At 51.4% G+C, this 24,943-nt stretch overlaps 1 protein-coding gene across 5 annotated transcripts in view; it reads left to right on the top strand.

The window, feature by feature from the left end:
• GJC1 (gap junction protein gamma 1) overlaps positions 1-24,234 on the top strand; it is a 32,375-nt gene extending 8,141 nt beyond the window's left edge. For 4 of the 5 annotated variants that reach the window (XM_054088147.1, XM_054088146.1, XM_054088149.1 and 1 more), the window contains 3 exons: positions 16,739-16,852; positions 19,899-19,974; positions 20,106-24,232. In XM_054088147.1, coding sequence (XP_053944122.1) covers positions 20,125-21,306 — 1,182 coding nt within the window. In that variant the 5' untranslated portion in view covers positions 16,739-16,852; positions 19,899-19,974; positions 20,106-20,124 and the 3' untranslated portion in view covers positions 21,307-24,232. Of the gene's footprint in view, positions 1-16,738; positions 16,853-19,898; positions 19,993-20,105 lie in introns of all 5 variants that reach the window. The other variant, XM_054088148.1, reaches the window with a different exon arrangement.
• Positions 24,235-24,943: the final 709 nt, after the last annotated feature.

The following is a 24,943-nucleotide window of genomic DNA, read 5'->3' as shown; positions in this document are numbered from 1 at the left end:
TGAGGAGACAGACATATGGATGGTGAGCAGATTGTGCCGACTGTTCTTTTGAGTTGGAATATTGCATTCTGTGGTGCGGGAGAGATTTGGGCTTTGTTATCTTCTTGTGAGTGATCCAGCGGGATGTCCCTGCCCATGGCAGCGGGGTTGGAACTAAATGATCTTTAAGGTCCCTTCCAACCCAAAGTATTCTATGAATGGTTTAGGTTGGAAAAGACCTCAAAGCCCATCCAGTTCCACCCTCTCCAATGAACAAGGACACCTCCCACTGGGTCCGATTGCTCCAAGCCCCATCCAACCTGGCCTTGAACCCCTCCAGGGATCTCTGGGCAACCTGGGCCAGGGGCTCCCCACCCTCACAGGAAAACATTTCTTCCTAAGATCTCATCTCAATCTCCCCTCTTTCAGCTGAAAGCTGTTCCCACTTTGTTTTTCTGATTGACCTACAGTGAGGAAGGAATGTGGGAAATTACTTTTGGGTTTGGACCCAAGGATGGCTGTGGGGTGCCTTGGGAATACATGGCTTGCAGGATGAGCAGGGATGTTGTCCCCTGCTCACGGTGATGTCCCTGCACTGGACACCGCTGGGTGGTGCAGCCGCGGTGACTGGGGCATAAAAAGTTGTCACTGTAAAGTTCTCTATCTCTCTTGGCTTAAAATAGCTGCGAGCCTGGAAGGGTGGCTGTGTTCCTTGTGTGTGGATGGTTTCCATGCTCCCTCGGGGTGAGTTTCTGCCTCCTGGTTAACTCCTGGAAGTCTTGCTTTTTTTAGGGATGCAGGGACACCAGTGACCTTCCAGTACCTGAAGGGGCTACAGGAAAGCTGGAGAGGGACTGTCCATAAAGGCTTGTGGGGATAGGACGAGGGGGAATGGGGATAAACTGGAGAGGGGCAGATTTAGACTGGACATTAGGAAGAATTTCTTCCCCATGAGAGTGGTGAGACACTGGCCCAGGTTGCCCAGGGAGGTTGTGGCTGCCCCATCCCTGGAGGTGTTCAAGGCCAGGTTGGATGGAGCTTGGATCAATCAGATCCAGTGGAATGTCCCATCTCATGGCAGATGGGTTGGAACTGGATGATCTTTAAGGTCCCTTCCAACCCAAACCATTCTATGATAGGGACATGGTTTAGGGAGTGTTAGGAATGGTTGGAGTCGATGATCCAGTGGGTCCTTTCCAACCTGGTGATTCTATGATTCTGTGACACAGCTGACAGCGTTGCGCAGCCGGGGCCGGAGGGTGGAGGGACATCTGTGGGCAGCGAGGGGCTGGCTGGTGGCTCTGCCTTGGTAACCTGGTTTTAAATGGCATAAAATGAAGTCCTTCAGGATCTGAGCCTGTCTCTCGCGGGTGGGCTGGCTCGCATGCGGCATCTCCTCCCGAGAATCTCTAAACCTCCTGATTTTCAGGGTAAATGTGTTTTAAGTCTTTGAGAAGTGACTGAATTTGAGTTAGAGCAGATATTGATTCGCAGGAGTTAGTGAACGTTCAAATACATAACTAAACGCTTTTTAAAAGGAGAAGAGTTTCCATAGTGGAAACTGTGATTCCTGGGATATTAAAAAATGTGAAATACAGTTGGAGTGTTTGGGAAGAAGCACACAGGGATCTTCGCCACAGCCGTATGGAAATGATCTCCTTCATTCCCTGAGTTGTGTAAAGTCTTGACTCCTGGACTGGACTTTTATCTGCCTCCCTGGCGGTGGAAGGTCGCTATATGATCTCCTCTGAGCCTTCTGCATTCCTCAGCCGGCTCTTGCTCTCTTTGCAGTCTGTGGCAATGCCTCATCGATTGGGCTGTCTGCAAAACCCGATTCCACGGAGGACTTTGCTGAAGGGGTATCGACAGGAATAAATTGTCGCTGCCCTTCAAGTGTGCGGATTGCCTGAGATTTGTCTGACAAATACACAGGGAATACCCATCGGCTCTAACTATCAGCCTTTAGTGACCTGAGGTCCCATTGTTTTCCCTGCTGCCTTCCACTGGTGCCTCTCTTTTGGCTGATCGTTCCTGTGCTCTTCTCCCAGCCCCTGGCTCCTCGCTCCGACCACCTCTCTGCCTGGTCCAGGGTCCTGTTTCTGACACTTGCCCAAGCGGAGGCGACAGCAAAAGCAGAGAGAAGCATGTTTGGAAGCCCTCTCTCTGCTTCCCACCCAGAGCCTTACCCGTTGTGTCAAGTGTAATCTCTTTTTTCATGTTTTAAGGGGCTTCCCTCTTCCCGCTGCTCCAGGCTTTGCAGCTCCCGACTCGCTTTCCCCCCGAGCCAGGCACAGCTCCTTCTGTTCTCTGTTCCTGTGATGGGGGTTGGCAATCCCTGTTTTCAGTGCACAATGGGAGATGATGTGATTGAGAGCAGCCCTGCAGAGAAGGACTTGGGGTGCTGGTTGATGAGAAACTCAACATGAGCCGCAACGTGCGCTCACAGCCCAGAAACCAACCGTGTCCTGGGCTGCATCCAAAGCAGCGTGGCCAGCAGGGAGGGAGGGGATTCTGCCCCTCTGTTCCTCTCTTGGGAGACCTCATCTGGAGGATTGTGTCCAGTTCTGGAATCCTCAACATAAGAAGGAGATGGAACTGTTGGAATGGGTCCAGAGGAGGCTACAAGGATGATCCGAGGGCTGGAGCACCTTCCCTACGAGGACAGGCTGAAAGAGTTGGGGTTGTTCAGCCTGGAGAAGAGAAGGCTCCGAGGAGATCTTAGAGCAGCTTCCAGTACCTGAAGGGGCTCCAAGAAAGGTGGAAAGGGACTGTTCACAAAGGCTTGTGGTGATACGATGAGGGGGAATGGGAATAAACTGGAGAGGGGCAGATTTAGACTAGACCTTGGGAAGAGTTTCTTCCCCATGAGAGTGGTGAGACCCTGGCCCAGGTTGCCCAGGGCAGTGGTGGCTGCCCCATCCCTGGAGGGGTTCAAGGCCAGGTTGGATGGGCCTTAGATCAATCGGATCCAGTGGGATGTCCCTGCCCATGGCAGGAGGGTTGGAACTGGATGATCTTTAAGGTCCCTTCCAACCCAAACTATTCTATGATTCTATGATTCTATGATTCTATGATTCTATGATTCTATGATGAGAGTGACCGGAGCTGTTCCCCGTGGCAGGGATGTGTGGGTGAGCCACAGTGACACAGCAGCATCTGTAGTTCGTGTGCTCACCCCTCTCTAATCCAAAAAATGCTGTCACAAACCACATATGTAAATTGCTGCTGTCTGTCTGGCCAGCGCTGAGAGGTGTGGGCGCTTTCACAGAGTGGGGCTGTTGGCCCTGTGATCTCCTGCTTCTCAAAGTAGTGTGAACTTGAGATTTATTTTATTTAACATATACATCACTTTATCTGTGTGGAATTTCATCTGCCATCTTTTTACCAGATTAATTGGAGTCTCAAGGTCTTTCTGCTTCCAGCACTGAAAGGGGCTCCAGGAAAGCTGGAGAGGGGCTCTTTATCAGGGAGAGCAGGAGCAGGATGAGGGGAACAGTTTTCACCTGAAAGAGGGGAGATTGAGATGAGATCTTAGGAAGAAATGTTTTCCTGTGAGGGTGGGGAGGCCCTGGCCCAGGTTGCCCAGAGCAGTGGTGGCTGCCCCATCCGTGGAGGGGTTCAAGGCCAGGTTGGATGGGGCTTGGAGCAACCGGATCCAGTGGGAGGTGTCCCTGCCCATGGCAGGGGTGGGACTGGATGGGCTTTGAGGTTCTTTCCAATCCTAAGCATCCCGTGACCCCATGCATTTGGCAGAATAGGCCTGAGTTGCTTTAGTGAGGGAATCCACCAAATAATCAGCAGTTCCCTATTAGGAGTTCCCTTCCTTGCAGCTAATCCCCATTTGCTCTCGGTGAATGAGCAGATGTGGCACAGCGGATGCTGAAGTATTTTTATAAGTCAGATCTGTCAGGGTCAACCCGCTGAGCTGACCGGTGCTCTGGAATCCTCTGTCCGTGACACCCACTTTGTGTCGAGACAGTGAGTCGCGATGTCTCTGTTCCTCGCTGGGGGTGGTGATCTGCTGCCTCCCGATCGGAGTGTGGAGGGAACACATACAGTGCGAGTGGAGTTCCCTCCATGGCTAACCAGCTCGTGTTAAGATGTGGGCACGCTCCTAAAATCCTGACAACGTGGAAATCAGAAACTGAGGGAAGCTCAGCCCTATGCCCTGGCTCAGTTGTGCCTGTAGGAACTCGGAGTGCTTTTTCCATCTCCAGCAGGACATAAAACAAGTGTTGTGTAGAGTTCTGGAATCCTCAGTGTGAGAAGGAGATGGAGCTGTTGGACTGGGTCCAGAAGAGGCTACAAGGATGATCCGAGGGCTGGAGCACCTTCCGTATGAGGACAGGCTGAGAGAGTTGGGGCTGTTCAGCCTGGAGAAGAGAAGGCTCAGAGGAGACCTTATAGAGACCTTCCAGGACCTGAAGGGGCTACAGGAAAGCTGGAGAGGGGCTGTTTGTAAAGGCTTGTGGGGACAGGACAAGGGGGAATGGGGATAAACTGGAGAAGGGCAGACTTAGACTGGACATTAGGAAGAATTTGTTCCCCATGAGAGTGGTGAGACCCTGGCCCAGGTTGCCCAGGGAAGCTGTGGCTGCCCCATCCCTGGACGTGTTCCAGTCCAGGTTGGATGGAGCTTGGATCAATCAGATCCAGTGGAATGTCCCTTCTCATGGCAGGGGGGATGGAACTGGATGATCTTTAAGGTCCCTTCCAACCCAAACTATTCTATGATTCCATCATTCTCCCAGCAGGAGTGATGGGACAAGGGGAGTGTTGGTGCTGGCAGAGAGTGTTTCAGAGCTCTTCCCAAGGGGGTCTTGAGCAGCTTTTGAGTCAGAAAATGACAGCTTTGGGTTCTTATTTCTCTATAGGAAATATTTTTTTTCCAACAAATTACTTGTTGATTTTATGTGCGTATTTGTATTCTAAATTTTCTATTTGGCAGAATAAAGCTGTTAAGGCTCATGTTGAGCTCGAGCTGGAGTAAAATTTTAATGCCAGTGTAGCAGCCTGCTCTGATTTACTGTACTCCTTCTCTCGAAACAAATCATATGTAAAAGTGATTTACTGAAACAAAACTCATCAACATTTTCTGCACTTCAGTAGTGCTTGGGAGAAGCTGGAGCAGCAGCGAAGAGCACGGGAGCTCGCCTGGCATGCTTGTGTCTTCACTTCTATCTTCATAGAATCATGGAATGCTTTGGGCTGGAAGGGACCTCAAAGCCCATCCAGTCCCACCCCCTGCCATGGGTAGGGACACCTCCCACTGGATCCGGTTGCTCCAAGCCCCATCCAACCTGGCCTTGAACCCCTCCAGGGATGGGGCAGCCACCACTGCTCTGGGCAACCTGGGCCAGGGCCTCCCCACCCTCACAGGAGAACATTTCTTCCTAAGATCTTATCTCAATCTCCTCTGTTTCAGCTCAAAACCATTCCCCTTGTCCTTTCCCTGCACTCCCTGATCCAGAGCCCCTCCCCAGCTTTCCTGGAGCCCCTTTCCCTACTGGAAGCTGCTCTAAGGTCTTCCCAGAGCCTTCTCTTCTCCAGGCTGAACAACCCCAACTCTCTCAGTCTATCCTTGTTGCAGAGGTTCTCCAGCCCTCGGATCATCTCTGTGGCCTCCTCTGGACTTGCTCCAACAGCTTCTTCCTGCACTGAGGGCCACGGAGCTTAATGCAGGGCTCTGGGTGAGGTCTCATGAGAGCAGAACAGAGGGCAAGAATCCCCTCCGTTGCCCTCTGGTCCCACTGCTGTGGATGCAGCCCAGGACACAGTTGCTTTCTGGGCTTATGTTGAGCTTCTCATCCACCAGTAGCTCCAAGTCCTTCTCTTCAGGGCTGGTCCAAATACATTTTCTGCCCAGTCTGTATTTATGCTTGGGATTGCCCCGATGCGGGTGCAGGACCTTGCACATAGTCTTGTTAAACTCCATGATGGTCGCAGAACCCCATGTCTCCAGCCTGTCCAGGTCCCTCTGGATCCATCCCTTCCTTCCAGTATGTTGAGCATGCTACACATCTTGGTGGCATCAACAAACTTGCTGAGGGTGCCCTCAATCCCACTGGCCATGTCTGCAACAAAGATGTTCAACAACACCAGTCCCAGCGCCAGTCCCTGCAGAATGCCACTCGTCACGGTCTCCACTTGGACGTTGAGCTGTGACCACAACTCTTTGAGTGCGATTTATGTGAACTAAGAACCCTGCAGTGTCAGGTGGGTCATCGCACTCCCTTTCTCTTTGAAGGCACGACTCATTCTGCATTGCCCGGCTCCTCGGTCAGTGGAGAGGGACTGCTGCACCGCCCTCGGAACAGCCTTTCTCCTCTCTAAAGCTTAGTCGCAGAACTGCTGTTGGATGAATTTGGTACAGTTATAGGGTGAGGCAGCGTCTTGTCAGGACCAGATGACAGAGCTGGGCAAGAAACCTTCCGTACGAGGACAGGCTGAGAGAGTTGGGGTTGTTCAGCCTGGAGAAGAGAAGGCTCTGAGGACCTCTTATAGTGACCTTCCAGACCCGAGGGGCTACAGGAAAGCTGAGGAGGGACTGTTCATAAAGGCTTGTGGGGATAGGACGAGGGGGAACGGGGATAAACTGGAGAGGGGCAGATTTAGACTGGACATAAGGAAGAGTTTCTTCCCCATGAGAGTGGTGAGACATTGGCCCAGGTTACCCAGGGCAGTTGTGGCTGCCCCATCCCTGGAGGTGTTCCAGTCCAGGCTGGATGGGCCTTGGGCAGCCTGAGCCAGTGGGATGTCCCTGCCCATGGCAGGGGGGTTGGAACTGGATGGTCTTTAAGGTCCCTTCCAATCCAAACTATTCTATGATTCTATGAAGAAAGATCTTTTTTATCTAATTTGGGTCACAGTGAAACAAGTGCCATCCTCAGTGTTGCGGAACGGCTGATGGGGACGGTGTGGCAGGCTCTGACGTTACGTGGGATCTGTTGTGTTTACAAGCCGTTCGCGCTGGGGTTTGAGGCTTTATCTATGAAGCAAACACTGTCACAGTTCCTTCTGACTGTCAGAATATGGTGATGCATGGATGAGGTGCACATCCCGCTCGATTGTCTCCTGCTCGGCTGGGTGAGAGCCGTTGATGTACCAGAGCCGACAGAATTGCTCTCATTTAGCTTCTCTCTCCCGAAATGGCCGTGAGAGCGATATCGAGAAAGATATTCGAGTCAGCTGCCTCCGGAGTGTCATTTTCTTTTGCTGCTCATCCCTCTGAGCACATAGGAGGAGCCCTCAGGGGGAACGCTGTTGGCTGCAGCGGAATCAGGAGCAGTTAAAGGGGTGTCGTGGTTATTCACATCCTTAAGCGCATCAGGACAGGGAAACCTCTCTGCTGCCTGACGGGAACGGTATGCGAGTGAGGACAACCTCACCCGGACCTCGCTGCGAGCGGCGAAGCAGCCCAGGTGAGTACACGGACGCTCTTGCCCGTACAGAGAGTGGCATCACACGTGTCTTGGTGGCTTTGGATGTAATGCACAACGGCACTTGTTTTCTTTGGTTTGGGCCAGAGATCTTTCGGGCCTGCCTGGGGAGACAGGATTTTCCCTCCTGCTCTTGCTGCAGGGTTCTGGGTCCTGGTGCGGAGGTGCGCGTCCGTCAGGGTGTTGTGCTACCCTGCCCTTCGAGCAGACGGATCATCCTGCATTGCTCCATGCTTCCCTGCGTGCCACGGGTGCAGCCCCGCGTGTCTCTGGGCCTGCCCACACAGGTGCTCTTGCAGAGTTTGAAGTGAGACGCCATCCTGCTGCTTCCCTGGGCTCTTCACAAGCCGACGAGCGTGTCCTGCAACGCGCTGGATCTGTGGGATCGGCTGGGGCAGTGTCCCAGCCCCACTGTCCATCGCACTCTGTCCCTTTGGAGTGGTGTTGGTCATCCAGTCCCGGCCTTTTGTCACCATCCCCATTGCATTTTTTCAGTCTTTACTCTGCCATTTGTTAAAAGAACTGCTGAGAGCAGAGGTGCAGTGGGGAACAGCACAATAGTGAACAGTTGGAGACCTCATCTGGGGTCCTGTGTCCAGTTCTGGAATCCGCAACCTAAGAAGGAGATGGAGCTGTTGGAACAGGTCCAGAGGAGGCTACAAGGATGATCCGAGGGCTGGAGCACCTTCCATACAAGGACAGGCTGAGAGAGTTGGGGATGTTCAGCCCAGAAAACAGAAGGCTCAGAGGAGATCTTATAGTGACCTTCCAGTACCTGAAGGGGCTCCAGGAAAGCTGGAGAGGGGCTGTTCATAAAGGCTTGTGGGGATACGATGAGGGGGAACGGGGATAAACTGGAGAGGGACAGATTTAGACTGGACATTAGGAAGAATTTCTTCCCCATGAGAGTGGTGAGACACTGGCCCAGGTTTCCCAGGGAAGTTGTGACTGCCCCATCCCTGGAGGTGTTCAAGGCCAGGTTGGATGGGTCTTGGGCAGCCTGATCCTGTGGGATGTCCCTGCCCATGGCAGGGGGGTTGGAACTGGATGGTCTTTAAGGTCGCTTCCAACCCAAACTATCCTATGATTCTATGATTCCCGAGTCACTCCAGAATTGCCCAGCTGAGGAGCTTGCTGTCCCAGGTCCCATGCGAGCTCACCTTGGGAGGGATGCTGAGCACCGAGTGTGTGTGGAGGGACTCGGGCTGACACAGACCCCAAAACAGGTCTTTCAAATCTCTGTGGGGTGACAGAGACCTTGCAGCCCAGTCTCCATTCTTGACGCAGCCATTGTCACCACAAGCTGCTACTCATCACGTTGTTGTGCTGCGGCACAGGACGCACAGGCTGCCCCCTCCTCCAAGGTAGTGTGGATCTGCTGGAGGGTAGGGAGGCTCTGCAAAGGGATCCGAACAGGCTGGACCGATGGGCTGAGACCAATGGCAGGAGGTTTAATGAGGCCAAACACCGGGTCCTGCACTTGGGGCACAACGACCCTGTGCAGTGCTACAGACCAGGGGGAGAGTGGCTGGAGAGCTGCCTGGAGGAGAAGGGCCTCGGGGTGTTGATCGACTGACCAGGAGCCAGCAGTGGCCCAGGTGGCCAAGAAGGCCAATGGCACCTTGGCTTGGATCAGAAATGGCGTAGCCAGCAGGGCCAGGGAGGGGATTCTGCCCCTGGACTTGGCCCTGGTGAGACCGCACCTCAAATCCTGTGTTCACTTCTGGGCCCCTCGTGACAAGAAGGATGTTGAGACTCTGGAGTGTGTCCAGAGAAGAGCAACGAAGCTGGTGAGGGGCTGGAGAACAAGGGTTACGAGGAGCGGCTGAGAGAGCTGGGGTTGTTTAGCCTGGAGAAGAGGAGGCTGAGGGGAGACCTTATTGCTCTCTACAACTGCCTGAAAGGAGGTTGTGGAGAGGAGGGAGCTGGGCTCTTCTCCCAAGTGACAGGGGACAGGACAAGGGGGAATGGCCTGAAGCTGTGCCAGGGGAGGGTCAGACTGGACACCAGGAAAAGATTTTTCACAGAAAGGTTCATGGGGCCCTGGCAGAGGCTGCCCAGGGAGGGGGAGAGTCACCATCCCTGGAGGTATTTCAAAGACGGGGAGATGAGGTGCTCAGGGATATGGTTTAGTGGTTGATAACAATGGTTGGACTCGATGATCCAAGAGGTCCCTTCCAACCTGGTGAGTCTATGATTCAAAGTCAGGGTGTCTGCAAACGCTGCTTCCCAGAGGAACGCGGCTGCCGGAGGTGAAGCAAACGCCGGGTTCGGCCAGCGCGAAACGCGTCGCAATTTCATGTGAATCGTGTCACTGCGGGGGAGTGTTGCTAAAATTGTCACTTGGCTTCCATGTTTGTGTCACCTCGAGGGCACGCCGAGCCTGCTGGAGGTTCGTGTCTATCCGCAGATCCCGGTTTATCTTTAGGCTGGAGATGTGGATGTTGATTTTCAAAGAGATCTGTATTTGACATTCGTATTTTTTTGACAGCACAAGAATCTTAGTATATCTCTACCTCTTACCCATATTTTAGTGTTCTATTTATAGCCTGCGTAGGATCTGCGGCCTCATAATTCACTGAGGGGGTTTTTTACACTGGGAGGGACTGGTCTGGGGATCAGCAGAACCTCGTTATCGTCCTTGGAATTGGAAGGCACTGCTCAGAAATGATTTCCAAATTGACATTGATGCTGGGGCTTTTTCCAATCCATCCTCTGCTTTTTGCCACGGGAGACTTGCCAGATGAGTGAGTCTTTGCTTGGAAAAGCACCATGTGTTGTCCAAAAAGTACCAGCTGTTTTATTCCCAAATACTCTATAATATAGATTAAAAAAATAGATTTCAATGCAGTTGTTTTCTTGTCCTTTTCCAGCTGCAAAGGGCTGGAGACCCCTCTTAAAAACAGAAAGAAATTTGGCTGTGGTTGAACCTACTTCTTTCAGGAATGGTGGAAAGGTGGTAGCAATGAATTCTCTTATCCCACAGAGGTCATACAATCATGGAATGGTTTGTGTTGGAAGGGACCTCAAAGCCCATCCAGTCCCACCCTCTGCTGTGTACAGGGGCATCTCCCACTGGATCCGGTTGCTCCAAGCCCCATCCAACCTGGCCTTGAACACCTCCAGGGATGGGGCAGCCACCACTGCTTTGGGCAATCTGGGCTTGAGGGAGGTTTCACCACCCTCAGAGGAAAACATTTCTTCCTAAGATCTCATCTCAATCTCCCCTCTTTCAGGTGAAAATCATTCCCCGTCATCCTCTCCCTGCACTCCCTGATCAAGAGTCCCTCCCCAGCTTTCCTGGAGCCCCTTTCCCTACTGGAAGCTGCTCTAAGGTCTCCTTGGAGCCTTCTCTTCTGATCTGCAAAGGGATCTGAACAGGCTGGACCTCTGGACCGAGGCCAATGGCAGGAGGTTTAATGAGGCCAAACACCGGGTCCTGCACTTGGGGCACAACAACCCTGTGCAGCTACAGACCAGGGGGAGAGTGGCTGGAGAGCTGCACAGAGGAGAAGGACCTGGGAGTAATGGTTGACAACTGAGTGAACATGAGCCAGCAGTGGCCCAGGTGGCCAAGAAGGCCAATGGCATCTTGGCTTGGATCAGAAATGGTGTGACCAGCAGGGCCAGGGAGGTTATTCTCCCTCTGTACTCGGCACTGGTGAGACCGCACCTCAAGTACTGTGTTCAGTTCTGGACCCCTCACCACAAGAAGGATGTTGAGGCTCTGGAGTGTGTCCAGAGAAGAGCAACGAAGCTGGTGAGGGGCTGGAGAACAAGGGTGATGAGGAGTGGCTGAGGGACCTGGGGGTGTTTAGTCTTGAGAAGAGGAGGCTGAGGGGAGACCTTATTGCTCTCTACAACTGCCTGAAAGGAGGTTGTGGAGAGGAGGGAGCTGGGCTCTTCTCCCCAGTGACAGGGGACAGGACAAGAGGGAATGGCCTGAAGCTCTGCCAGGGGAGGTTCAGGTTGGATATCAGAAAAAAATTCTTCACAGTAAGAGTCATTGGGCACTGGAACAGCTGCCCAGGGAGGGGGTTGAGTCGCCTTCCCTGGAGGTGTTTAAGGAACGGGTGGATGAAGTAGGACATGGTTTAGGGAGTGTTAGGAATGGTTGGACTCGATGATCCAATGGGTCCTTTCCAACCTGGTGATTCTGTGATTCTCCAGACTGAACAACCCCAGCTCTCTCAGCCTTTCTCCGAAGCAGAGCTGTTTCAGCTCTCGGCTCCTGTTTGTAGCTCTGCTCTGGACCCTCTCCGACAGGTCCGTGTCTGTCTTGTGCTGGAGACCCTGGATCGCGCCCAGGGCTCCAGGTGGGATCTCACCAGAGCAGAGCAGGAGTATCCCCTCCCTCGCCCTACTGGCTGTGCCACTGCCATCTGTCCCAGCAATGAAATAATTTCTTCCCCTCACTGCTTCAGAGACCCATCTGCACCCTGCAGAAAGCCACCTCCAGCAACAGGTTCATTCCTTAATGCTACCAAAAGAATCCCCTCCCTCAACTCAACCTCTTCCTCCTTGTATCGGTTCGGAGTTGGGTACGAGGATCAGCGCAGCTCGGGTGGGATTGGCTGGGTGGGTGCTGAGCGGGATCTGGGGTGCTGGTGCCTCACCAGTTCCGGCTCTGGCCACAACCTTCTCCTTCCTCAACAGCAAAGTCTTATTAATTTGTCAGGTCCAAAAAGAGCCCCTGTGCTTCCTTAAAATGAATGCAGCTTCTTCCATCCCAATGTAAATGAGATTTGAATGAATAATGCTAATTATTCATTCATCCTAATTCAAATCCTATTTTAATTAGCCTGTGGGCCCAATTTCACTTTCATGCAGCATGAAACCTCTTTTGATTATCAACAGAATTGCCATGCATTTATTCGTGATTTTTTTTTCTGCTCAGCACGTCTTTTTTAAACTACTTAAAAAACAAACCAAAACAGATATATCGTTAATAAATTAATCAAATTTCATTAGCATAACAGAGGAGGACATGTTTTAAGGGGAAAAAAAGTCTTCCTGTAAATATATTCCCCTAAATCACTGCTTTTGGGCTATAGAATCTCTCTCCTCAAACCTTGCCTGAGGAGGTGCGGGTGAGCTATGGAGATTCAGAGAGAGATGAGAGGTTCAGCTCTGTTTCTCCTCAGGAGCTGGGGCTCGTGGCTGGAAGACCGTGCTCCTACAAGGCATTTTGCCTCTCTTCCTGGGAAAACTCAGTTGGATCTGGTTGCTCTGAGCCCCATCCAAGCCATCCTTGAACCCCTCCAGGGATGGGGCAGCCACCACTTCTCTGGGCAGCCTGGGCCAGGGCCTCCCCACCCTTATGATGAAGAAGTTCTTCCTCCTGTCCCATCTAAACCTGCCCTCTCTCTGTTTAAAACCATCGCCCCTTGTCCTGTCCCCACAGGCCCTGGTAAAAAGCTCCCTTTTCTCTTCTAAGAACCTTCTGTAGACTGAGAAGCTGCAACAGCTCTCCCTGGAGTCTCCTCCTCTCCAGGCTGGACAACCCCACCTCTCACAGCCTCTCTCCACAACAGAGCTGCTCCAGTCCTCGGACCATTTCTGTGGCCTCCTCTGAGCCAACTTCAGCAGGTCTGTAGCTGTCTTGTGTTGGGGACCCCAGAGCATCCCCTCCCTTGCCCTGCTGGCCACGCTGTTTTGATGCAGCCCAGGGTACGGTTGGCTTTTTGGGGTGCGAGCGCATATTGCCGGCTCATGTCTGATTCTTCAACCTCCAGCATCTCCAAGTCCTTCTCTGCAGGGCTGCTCTCCATCCATCCATCCATCCACCCATCCACCCATCCCTCCCTCCCCAACTCTCTGCTGATGTTCATAGAATAGTTTGCGTTTGAAGGGACCTTAAAGATCATCCAGTTCCAACCCCCCTGCCATGGGCAGGGACATCCCACTGGCTCAGGCTGCCCAAAGCCCATCCAACCTGGCCTGGAACACCTCCAGGAATGGGGCAGCCACAACTTCCCTGGGCAACCTGGGCCAATGTCTCACCACTCTCATGGGGAAGAAACTCTTCCTAACGTCCAGTCCAAATCTGCCCCTCTCCAGTTTATCCCCGTTCCCCCTCGTCCGATCCCCACAAGCCTTTATGAACAGTCCCTCTCCAGCTTTCCTGTAGCCCCTTCAGGTACTGGAAGGTCACTATAAGATCTCTGAGCCTTCTCTTCTCCAGGCTGAACAACCCCAACTCTCTCAGCCTGTCCTCGTTGGGGATTGCTCCAGCCCAGGTGATGGCCCTTGCACTTGTCCTTGTTGAAGTTGATGAGTTTCACTTAGGACCGTTCCTCAGGCCTGCTGTGATCCCCCTGGATTGCATCCCATCCCTCAAACATTTCATCTGCTCCCATCAGCTTGGTGTCACGCACAGACTTGCTGAGGGTGCGCTCAGTCCCACCCTCTGTCGCCAGTGGAATGGCATGAAATGTGTCCTGGTATTGTGAAGTCGAAGGGGTTTGGGATTCGACAGCCTGGAGCCAGGCTGTTCTTAAAACTTGGTTGCCACATTCTCAGGTGCAGGCAGAAGCTTCCAAGGGAGGTGGTTGAGTCTCCATCCCTGGAGGTGTTTAAGAGGTGGGTAAACAAGGTGCCTGGGGATGTGATTTCAGAGAAGGACTTGGGGTGCTGGTCAATGAGAAGCTCAACATGAGCCACAACATGCGCTCACAGCCCAGAAACCAACCGTGTCCTGAGCTGCATCCAAAGCAGCGTGGCCAGCAGGGAGGGAGGGGATTCTGCCCCTCTGTTCCTCATCTGGAGGATTATGTCCAGTTCTGGAATCCGCAATGTAAGAAGTAGATGGAGCTGTTGGAACGGGTCCAGAGAAGGCCACAAGGATGATCCCAGAAAGAGAAGGCTCCGAGGAGACCTTATAGCGACCTTCTAGTACTTGAAGGAGCTACAGGAAAGCTGGAGAGGGACTGTCCATAAAGGCTTGTTGGTGACAAGATGAGGGGGAACGGGTACAAATGGAGAGGGGCAGATTTAGATTAGGCCTTGGGAAGAATTTGTTCCCCATGAGAGTGGGGAGGCCCTGGCCCAGGTTGCCCAGGGAGGTTGTGACTTCCCCATCCCTGGAGGTGTTCAAGGCCAGGTTGGATGGGCCTTGGATCAATCAGATCCAGTGGGATGTCCCTGCCCATGGCAGGGGGGTTGGAACTGGATGATCTTTAAGGTCCCCTCTGTCCCAAACTATTCTATGATTCTGTGATTCTGCCCCTTCATCCGGCTCAGCCGAAGGCAGGGTTTTAAGGTTGCCTCAGTGGCTTGTTTCTTGGAGGTGCAGTTCTTCCCTCCCTGGCTGGTGGGAACCCATCACAGTTAGATGAGAAAGAGCTGAAATTAACCCTGTGTTTAATTGCTGTTCAGATCTACATGGGCTGGTGGGGTTGGGTCGGGTTGGGAGGCACCTCAAAGCCCCTCCACACTTGAGGGGTCGATCCCTGTCCACGTCTGTGCTGACACAACACCCGTCTCTAATAATGCGGGAGAGTTTGGTTAAGAGATTCACTATGGGAAGGCTGATTTCTTTTCCCATGTACCTGCCCCAAATTCCCCTTTATTCTTTCCGAATGTCAGTGTCTGCAAAGCTTTAATTTGCAGGAGCCGGCTTGCTGTCAGAGATAAGCGTCCTGTCATCTACATCGCGGATTCTTCCCGCTCTAAGGAGCTGGAAGCGCTAGAAGAGCTGATGACAAATACAAGGCATGAAAGTCTCTTGCAAAGGCACATTCTGGCATGACTTAAATTAGCTGAAATTGCTGACATTTCGCCTTTTTCAGACGTGTGTCAGTGTCCATAGACTCTTCTTTCAAACAACGGAAAATTATTGAGTTAAATATTGCCAGAACAACAAATCTGGGAGATGCTCAATGTTTGTTAGGTGAAGGTTACGGTGCTTTGTTCAAAATGTTTTCTTGCAGACAAAGGAGTTCTTGGCCTATTGGTGTCAGGAGCTCTGCTCTGGACTAAAACTTAATTTAGAATCAGAAAATGTTTTGGGTTGGAAGGGACCTCAAAGCCCATCCACCCCTGCCACGGGCAGGGACACCTCCCATTGGATCCGGTTGCTCCAAAGCCCATCCAACCTGGCCTTGAACCCCTCCAGGGATGGGGCAGCCACCACTGCTCTGGGCAACCTGGGCCAGGGCCTCCCCACCCTCACAGGAGAGCATTTTTTCCTTAAGATCTCATCTCAATCTCCCCTCTTTCGGCTTCAAACCATTTTCCTCACCCTGTGCCTGTGCTTTGTGATCAGGAGCCCCTCCCCAGCTTTCCTGGAGCTCCTTAGAGACAGTACCTGGCTCTAAGGTCTCCTTGGAGCCTTCTCTTCTCCAGGCTGAACAACCCCAACTTTCTCAGCCTCTCCTCATGCAGGAGGTGCTCCATCCCTCTGGTCAGTCAGAGCCAACCACAGGTACGTGGTCTGCAGAGAGAAAATACTCCCTGTAGAAAGGCTGTAAACACTTGGAAAGGATATATTTGATATCAAGGCAGCAGCTTATCTAAAAGCTAGAGGTTCAGTGTCCCCTCTCTTGGCGAAACCAGCCCCAGTTTTAGACTTCTCAGTTCTTAACCACTGATGAAGAAACCTTCATCTGGGAATTTATAGGCTGGTTCCTCTTTTATTCGAGATTTACGCTGGCAACGGCATTTAATTAATTTAAAATCAGCTTAGTGGTTTACTTTCAGAAATCAAAAATCTAAATTTTAGAAATTTGCCCCAATGTTTTCAGCGAGTGAAATTTTACGCTTAAACTCGAGTCTTCATTTGTGTCCCAGTCCACATCTGTGCTTTGTGCGTAGGCTGGTGGAGCGGTTTGGTGTGACTGTGACTGTGGGTGTTATGGCTCTTCTCTCTGGAACTCCAGTTCCTGGTGTGGATATTGGATATATCGGAGACCCTGCAGGTGATGCAGTACCCCCAGACCTGCTCTGCCACATGTTTTGCTTCCTACCATGACCAAGCAGCTGGGAAATGCCAAACGTGCAGGTGTCTGAAGTGCTGTTGAATCCCACGAATGCAGAGCTCGGGGTTGCAGAGCTGCGCTCGCTCGCGTGTCTTTTGAAATGCGGGGTTCAGAGCATGAGGCTGCGCGCAGCAGGAAGGCGCATGGAGACTGGAACTCTTTTTTTCCTGTTAAAACTGTGTTGTTTCAGCCCGGTAATATAAGGGTTGTGCAAAAAAGAAGAGCTTTGATGGCGAGCCTTGGGTCGATGACATGCACAACTAAGCGATTCACTGGAAAGCCTTCATTTCCTTCTGTATTTCCCAGCTAAACCACTTGAACTCTCTAATCTCTCACTTTCAGGCATCTTCCCCGCTCCTCAGTTGGTCTCCAGACTAACAGATTCTCTCGCTGATGTCTAAGCAACTTCTGAAGGATGCAGACGCAGACCCTGGGTGCTGTCGGGCTAACGAGGAGGTAAGCGCACCCTCCATGCTCCCGTGGGCACGTGGCACGGCCGGGATTGTTTAAGTCACCTCTGCGGTACAACCAGCTCTTGTTGAGAGCCTCACCCTCCCTCCTTCCCTGCCGGCTGGTGTCCGGAGTCACTGCTCTCTCCTTTAAGAGGCGACCCCTTCTCCGGCTTAGCCGCGTGGCTGCATCGAGCTCGGTTAAAGCCTTGCTTTTGTTTCAGCGGGCGCAGCCTCTCGAGCAGCCTGGATGTTTCTGCCTCACTGCTAACGCTCATCTTTCTCTGTCAGCCTGCAAACTTCTGGGCCATTTGCAGACTTTGTCCGCAGCCATTTTCTGCTCGAATCCAGGGAAAACATAGCTGGGTTGCCAGGCCTGCTCCTTGTCCTTGCTCTAATTACACACAATTGCTCCTGGTTCAGTTGTGGGAATCATTTATCAAGGTCCGTGTTGCTTTTAATCCACTTAATGTGGGCTTTTTAAATACTCTATTGCAGTGTTTTTTTCCTCACCCTGTCACGAGGTAATAAATCAGATGTCCCACACAGCCCAGCTGCATTGTGTCCGTGCTGTTGTCTTTCCAATGAAGCTCTGAATTTCACTGGAAAGGGAATAGAGTCATAGAATCATAGAATAGCTTGCGTTGGAAGACACCTTAAAGATCATCCAGTTCCCCCCCTGCCATGGGCAGAGACACCTCCCACTGGATCAGGCTGTCCAAGCCCCATCCAACCTGGCCTTGAACACCTCCAGGGATGGGGCAGCCACCACTGCTCTGGGCAACCTGGGCCAGGGCCTCACTGCTCTCATGGGGAAGAAATTCCTCCTTATGTCCAGTTTAAATCTGCCCCTCTACAGTTTATCCCCATTCCCCCTTGTCCTATCCCCACAAACCTTTATGAGAGTCCCTCTCCAGCTTTCTTGGAGCCCCTTCAGGTACTGGAAGGTCACTATAAGGTCTCCCTGGAGCCTTCTCTTCTCCAGGCTGAACAAACCCAACTCTCTCAGCCTGTCCTTGTACTCCAGCCCTCCAATCATCTTTGTAGCCTCCTCTGGACCCATTCAAAAAGCTCCATCTTCTTCTTATCTTGAGGATTCCAGAACTGGACACAATCCTCCAGATGAGGTCTCCCAAGAGAGGAGCAGAGGGGTGGAATCCCCTCCCTCACCCTGCTGGCCATGCTTATAACATTTATATCCTTTAATTCCATTTTGATTGCATCCCCACAAATCTCATCATTTTGCCTCTGAACGACTGTCATTGTGTGGAAGAATCTGAATAGTCACAACTACTGGTTTTCCTCCAATCTGCTGGAATGTCTCCAGGTTAGGAATAAATCCCTTCTAAGATCCGAGTGCCAGAGATTTGTCCAATTCTGGGTTTAGGATCGTTGTTCTCATGTGAAAATGTCCATCAATAATGTTTGACAAACCAATGTTTGACATGATCAGGGGACTGAAAGCTGTTTCCTCCCCTGTCCTGTAACAGCATCAGCAGTTCCTCTTGTACTCGGTGTTCTACCAGTTTCCACGAGGGTCAGTTGATCACAAGGTTTCATTCATTCCAGTACCTCACAGCTTCGCCAGCCCTGAGTCCCCACTGATGGTTCTTTTTACTGTTACAATTGCAAATTTGTGCTGATTTCCATCTCATCTCTACTAAAATTTTTGACTTTTTAACTTGATTTTCCTTCTACACTCCCAAAACTCTCGTTAGAGCAGCTTCCAGCGCTGAAGGGGGTTCCAGGGAAGCTGGGGAGGCGCTCTTGATCAGGGAGAGCAGGGACGGGACGAGGGGGGATGGTTTGGAGCTAAAAGAGGGGAGATTGAGATGAGATCTTAAGGAAGAAATGTTTTGCTGTGAGGGTGGGGAGGCCCTGGCCCGGGTTGCCCAGAGCAGTGGTGGCTGCCCCATCCCTGGAGGTGTTCAAGGCCAGGTTGGATGGGGCTTGGAGCAACCGGATCCAGTGGGAGGTGTCCCTGCCCATGGCAGGGGGTGGGACTGGATGAGCTTTGAGGTCCCTTCCAACCCAAACCATTCTGTGATTCTAGGAAAACCTTTATAGAATACACCCTAAAGCCTTTTCTGGCCCCAGAAAGGTGATTTTTTTAGCCTCCCTAAGGGATTGAGCCCAAATCCAGAGAGCAGTTTGAGCATCAGATTAGAAATCAGATGTTCCTCGGGTCAGACCCTGTCTCCAGCCTCGAAACCTGCCCAGGTCCCTTGGGTTGGTTCTGTCTTTAAATCAAAGATAACAGCAGTTGCCAACTTCTCCGGTTTGACTGGGTGGTTCATGTCTGTCTCAGGAGAGCTGGCATGGCCCGTGGAGAGGGCAGTTTCTTTGTGTGGGCTGTGGTTGAGGCCGAGATCACTCACTCAGGCTTTGACAGGGCTTGGCCACCTCCGTGCAGTTAAAATAAATGCTGCTGTCAACGGTGGGACAGAGCCAAGACGGCCCATAACATTCCACAGGAGCTTGGCCGTCGATCCACTGGACTCGTGGTTTCAGCCTGAAGTGTAAATGTTTTTATTAACGTTTGAAAGACAGAACGGCTGAATTTCAGGGGAACGGAGCTGGGGAAGGGGAGAACAGGGGTTCTGGGAGCAGCTGAGGGACCTGGGGCTGTTTGGTCTGGAGAAGAGGAGGCAAGGGGAGACCTTACCACTTTCTGCAGCTCCTGGAAAGGAGTTTGTGAAGTGGGTGCTGGGCTCTGCTCCCAAGTAACGAGGGACAGGATGAGAGGAAATGGCCTCAAATTGTGCTGGGGAGGCTTAGATTGGCTATTAGGAGAAATTTCTTTACTGACAGAGTGGTGAAGCCCTGGCAGAGGCTGCCCAGGGCAGGGGTGGTCTCCATCCCTGGAGGGGTTCAAAAACCATGTGGCTGTGGCACTTGGAGATGTGGTTTAGCAGGCATGGTGGGGTTGGGCTGGATGAGCCGAGAGGGGTTTTCCAACCTTCATGATTCTATGCTTCTCTTCTGCTCTGGGTAGCTTTGGGAGCAGGTTCTGTTGGTGACATGGCAGCTAACTGCAGCATTTTTTTTTATAGTGGACCTCTCAAGGGGCTGCGGAGGAGACGTGGGATGTTCAAGCAAGTTCTGGCAACTGGAGTTTCCCGATAGCAGGTGATGCTGCAGCAGTGGGTGTGTGTCGGCTGTGAAATCCTGGAGTTCTCTGACTCTCTTGGTTGTGTGTTTGCACCGTTTAAGCTCGAGCTGATCAACTCATCAGTATTGGGGGGTTGTTTGTTTTTTAGATAAAATTATTTGCCCACCATGAGTTGGAGTTTCCTGACTCGTCTCTTAGAGGAGATCCACAATCACTCAACTTTTGTTGGCAAAATCTGGCTGTCTGTGTTGATTGTATTTCGGATCGTCCTGACTGCCGTAGGAGGAGAATCCATTTACTATGACGAACAGAGCAAGTTTGTGTGCAACACGGAGCAGCCCGGATGCGAGAATGTTTGTTACGATGCTTTCGCTCCACTCTCGCATGTGAGGTTTTGGGTCTTTCAGATCATTCTTGTCGCCACTCCGTCTGTGATGTATTTAGGCTACGCAATCCATAAGATCGCCCGGATGGTGGAACACAGCGAAACCGATAGAAGAATCCGAAGCAAAAGCTTTTCCATGCGCTGGAAACAACACCGTGGCTTGGAGGAGACTGAGGAGGACCATGAGGAAGACCCGATGATGTACCCAGAAATAGAGCTGGAAAGCGAACGGGAGAATAAGGAGCAGCCAGCACCGGCCAAAGCTAAGCACGACGGCAGGCGGCGAATCCGCGAGGATGGGCTCATGAAGATTTACGTGCTGCAGCTTCTGGCGAGGACTACGTTTGAAATCGGCTTTCTGGTGGGTCAGTATTTTCTGTATGGCTTTGCGGTCAGCCCCATTTTTGTGTGCAGCAGGAAGCCGTGCCCGCACAAGATAGATTGTTTCATCTCACGGCCAACTGAAAAGACCATTTTCCTGCTGATCATGTATGGAGTGAGCTGCATGTGTTTATTGTTGAATGTCTGGGAGATGCTCCATTTGGGATTTGGCACAATTCGGGACACGTTGAACAACAAGAGAAAAGAGCTGGAAGACTCCGGGACCTATAACTACCCTTTCACTTGGAATACGCCATCTGCTCCTCCTGGTTATAACATCGCGGTCAAGCCAGAGCAAATGCAATATACGGAACTCTCCAATGCCAAAATGGCCTACAGACAGAACAAAGCCAATATCGCTCAGGAACAGCAGTATGGGAGCAACGAAGAGAACATTCCAGCCGACCTGGAAAATCTGCAGAGGGAAATTAAAGTGGCTCAGGAACGCCTGGACCTCGCCATCCAGGCTTACAACAACCAAAACAATCCCAGCAGTTCCAGAGAGAAGAAATCCAAAGCAGGCTCAAACAAAAGCAGTGCCAGTAGCAAGTCGGGCGATGGGAAGAACTCCGTCTGGATTTAATGTTGGCTGAGTTTATAGAGTGCGATCGTTCTCCTAGTTTATCATAACCAGCAACTCCTTGAATAACGGCTTCCATTAAGTAAATATTTGACTCTGTTTATATTCAGGGATACCGTTGGCTAGTGATTCAACCTCTGGGCAAGGGTTTGTATGCATATTCTAGGGTTAGAGGACTTTATTCTTCTGTCTTCCAAGTCAGGAGACAAATAGGTCTATTTAAATCATTCTCATTGAACGGTTTATACTGTATGTACAGTATTGTAGTACATTTATTATGCACAATTTTTTGTATTTGTACACTGGATCTTTGACGTTTCACTTTTTATATTAATGAGGGGAGAGCAAGGGGGGAGCTGTTAGCGTTTTGCTAGTTTTATTACTGTGCTCCACAGTTTCGTCATTGGTCTTCCTTGTTTTAAACGTACAAGTTCGTATGCTGCGTTTCAGAAGTGCCTTGAACTTGCAGACAGCCCGGAGGAGTCTCCGATGTCCGGTCACTGAGCGGCAGAGCAGTGGGAGGACTGGAAAACATCCATTAGTGGTGTTCCTCACTCCATCTTTTACAGAGATGATGTGTTTGTTAGGACGTGAATTGTCCTCCCGTAGCTCCTGTGTACAGCAGAAAAATACAACAGGTTTTTCCACCCTATGGAAAATCCCTGATGGGAAAAAAAATGTTTGCGCGAGTGCCAGCCTAAATGTTGAGAGGGCTCAGACCTCCCCGCGGGCTTTATGCAACAGGAGGGATGAGAGACTTCAAACTCTTGTAAGACATCCAAACCCAAGTAAATAGAACTTGCTGGCTTCAGTAATTCTGCATATTTGTGTGATTTCTATGGAAAGAGATGGGGTTTGAGGTCTGTCGTTGCATAACCCCCTGACTCCCCGAGGGCATGAGGTTGTTGCGGTACCTTTTTGGAGAGGATTGCTGTCTTTCCTGAGGTAATCAGGTTCGATGGAGCCGTGGTGGGGTTGTTTCTCCGTGCATTACACGGCAGGAAGAACCTTCCTCCCCCCAGCCCAGCCACACGAGCTGCCTGGGAGAGTTACAGAACCCATTTGTAATATCAGTGACATTGCCTTATTCCAGAACCCTCTTCCTTCCGTTATGTCTGAGGAATTTAGTTCAGACAGAGCAATATGTATGATTTAGGTTTCTGCTTGAGAGACCAGTCAGATTTGGCATGCCGTGGGGTTGGCATTGCACTTGAATTCCTAATTAACGACAGGAGAACGCGGTATTCACTGCCTTTGGCAGCGTCTCCTTGGCAAGGGTGCGCGTTCGTGTTTGAGAGATGCTGATAAATGTGTATGTTTCTTGCTCCTATTTATAATGTATTCAGGACCTTGCTCTGCTCTCTATTTTTTTTGGTAGGTTTTCATGCGTTTGCATATGTTTGGGAGCCTGTTTGACGTGGCACTGCTCTGTTTGGCTACCTCAGCCCTCGGTACGGTTTGGGCAGGGAGAGGTGGGAGCTCCGTGGAGGGCATGGGTAGAGCCGTACTCTGTTCCTGTCCCGCAGAACGGCTCAGCACAGGCTTTGCGTTAAGTTCAAACTAAGGGTGTAGGAGCACCTGCTCACAGTTGTCCTCTACCCACGTGCTTGCTGAAAATCAATGTTTTGATGAGTTGGTTTGGGTCTGTTTTCACTGTGGGACACCAGGTGATCCAGGAATAGATCCAGACATAGATCCTGTCTCTCTCTTGACTCCGCTGTAGAGGTGTAAGCACGCCTGGAGCCAAGGCAGCCCTCCTTCACTCCACTTCACCTCAGCTCAGGAAACAAACTGGCTTCCTGGCCAGTTCACCGGTGACTCCTGGCCACCGCTCCAGGAAGGAGCGACCTCTGGGTTCTGTGCAGAAGAGTTTCAGGGTGATGTCTTCAAGTGATACCACAAGCGTGGAACAGGGCTAGAAGCTTGAGTGGGCTCCCACCAGTGAGGTGGGACTGGCTGCGTGGGGCGAGAGGGGTTCATTAGAGAGGTCCTCTAATTAAGCAAGAGTTAGAGAAGCCCACTGCCCAAAGGTGGGTAGATGGCTTTGCCAGCAGAAAGCTGTGAGTGCGGTGAAGAGGCTGGGTGGAAAATGTCTGAAAGTACTTGAGAAGGACATTTGGAGCCTGGAGATAAACGAGATGGGTGGCTGCAATCCACTCGTTGTCCCCCTGCGCTGCCTGGTTGTGCTTTGCAGTTTCCCAAGAGGATTCCGTTGCGCCAGACCCTTCGTGGTGGTTTTGGAACAGCCTCTCGCCAGCTGAACGGAGTGAAAATCCTTTTCCCCTTGCTGCTCTCCATGCGATCTGCAGCGACTCCTTATTAATGGCTCAAAATGCAGTCAGTCCACAACCTGGTGTTTATATTGTCCCATTCCAATTAATGATCTGATCCATTACCCGCATACAGCCCCATCTCAGGTCAGTCCTCTGGGCTTCTGTCCCACCCATTAGTGAGCAGAGTGTGTAGAATATTCCAATCCCAGCGCTAGCTTCATTCCGAAAATGCAAAGTAATGGAGCTGTTTCTGTTACTGTTTGTATATTTTAATTTCAATTGTGTATAAAGTGCACATTTCCTTTGGAACCGAGTGTTTGTCATCAGTGGGGGGGTCTGTTCTGCATGGTCACGGCTCTAACCGTGTCCACGTTCAAAGCACCAGGTTTCCTCCTAAAGAAACAATCCGTGCTCTTCCTTTGGCTTTAACGCATTGGAAATACATGTTCCAAAGAGGCACTTGGATGGGAGATGCCAAGTGTAACTTGGGTTTGTCATGTCATTCTCTGGGTTTGGAAAAACTCCATTAAATCCAGTGGATTCCTCCAGTCTGAGTGAAACGGCTGCTTTTTTTTTCCGCCAATAGAATATGTGAAGTGGGGGAGGGATGGTTTCAGGATTTCTTTTAGAGACGCAACTTGGAATTTTTATACATTTGACCTTGTTTAGTGCAGTAAGGAGTCGGTCAGAAGCCGACTGTGCTCTCCACGTGGGATTTGCTCTTCGGCAACAACTGCATTGTGAAAAAGTCAAATCTACAAACTTTAGAAGTCAGACGTTGAAAAGGGAGCCGTGAACAGACCACGGAAATCTGGGGTCATGCATATGGATGAGCATGCGGATCCTGTCCAGTGAACTGTGCAGCATTCGCTGCCCTAATTGAGCCGCCGTTTGCAAAGGAACATACGGAGCCGGCTGCCCAGCTCCTCTTGGACGCGGCGGCTGAATGCCCGTCTGTCTGGCTGTCACAAAGACGGGTTTGTCAGTGTCCTGTGCGTCCCCCTTGCTGCCCTCGAAATGGGAAGTGCGTCTGAGCAAGCGGCAAGCGATGTTGGGCAGCTGCGGGAAAGCTGGAATTGAGATGGATTTGGTGATGTGGGCTTGGAATAAAAAGCTGCTTGTTTGGAGCTAAAGGGAAAAGCGACCATATAGAAAGAGACAGTTGTGTCCAGAGCCCTGACAGGGGCAGAACTCAGTGGGGAGCGAGGTGGGATGCAGTTGGAACGATCATAGAATCATAGAAGTGAAGGAGATAGAATCTTTCAGTGGAGAGATTTTCCCTGATGTCTGATCTGAACCTGCCCTGGCGCAGCCTGAGGCCATTCCCTCTCATCCTATCAGTTGTCACCTGGGAGAAGAGACCAACA

The sequence above is a fragment of the Cuculus canorus genome, chromosome 25 (assembly GCF_017976375.1).
Source record: "Cuculus canorus isolate bCucCan1 chromosome 25, bCucCan1.pri, whole genome shotgun sequence".
In the NCBI taxonomy this organism is placed as follows: domain Eukaryota; kingdom Metazoa; phylum Chordata; class Aves; order Cuculiformes; family Cuculidae; genus Cuculus; species Cuculus canorus.
The sequence above is the reverse complement of the archived record's forward strand: the minus strand, read 5'-3'. Positions and strand labels throughout refer to the sequence as shown.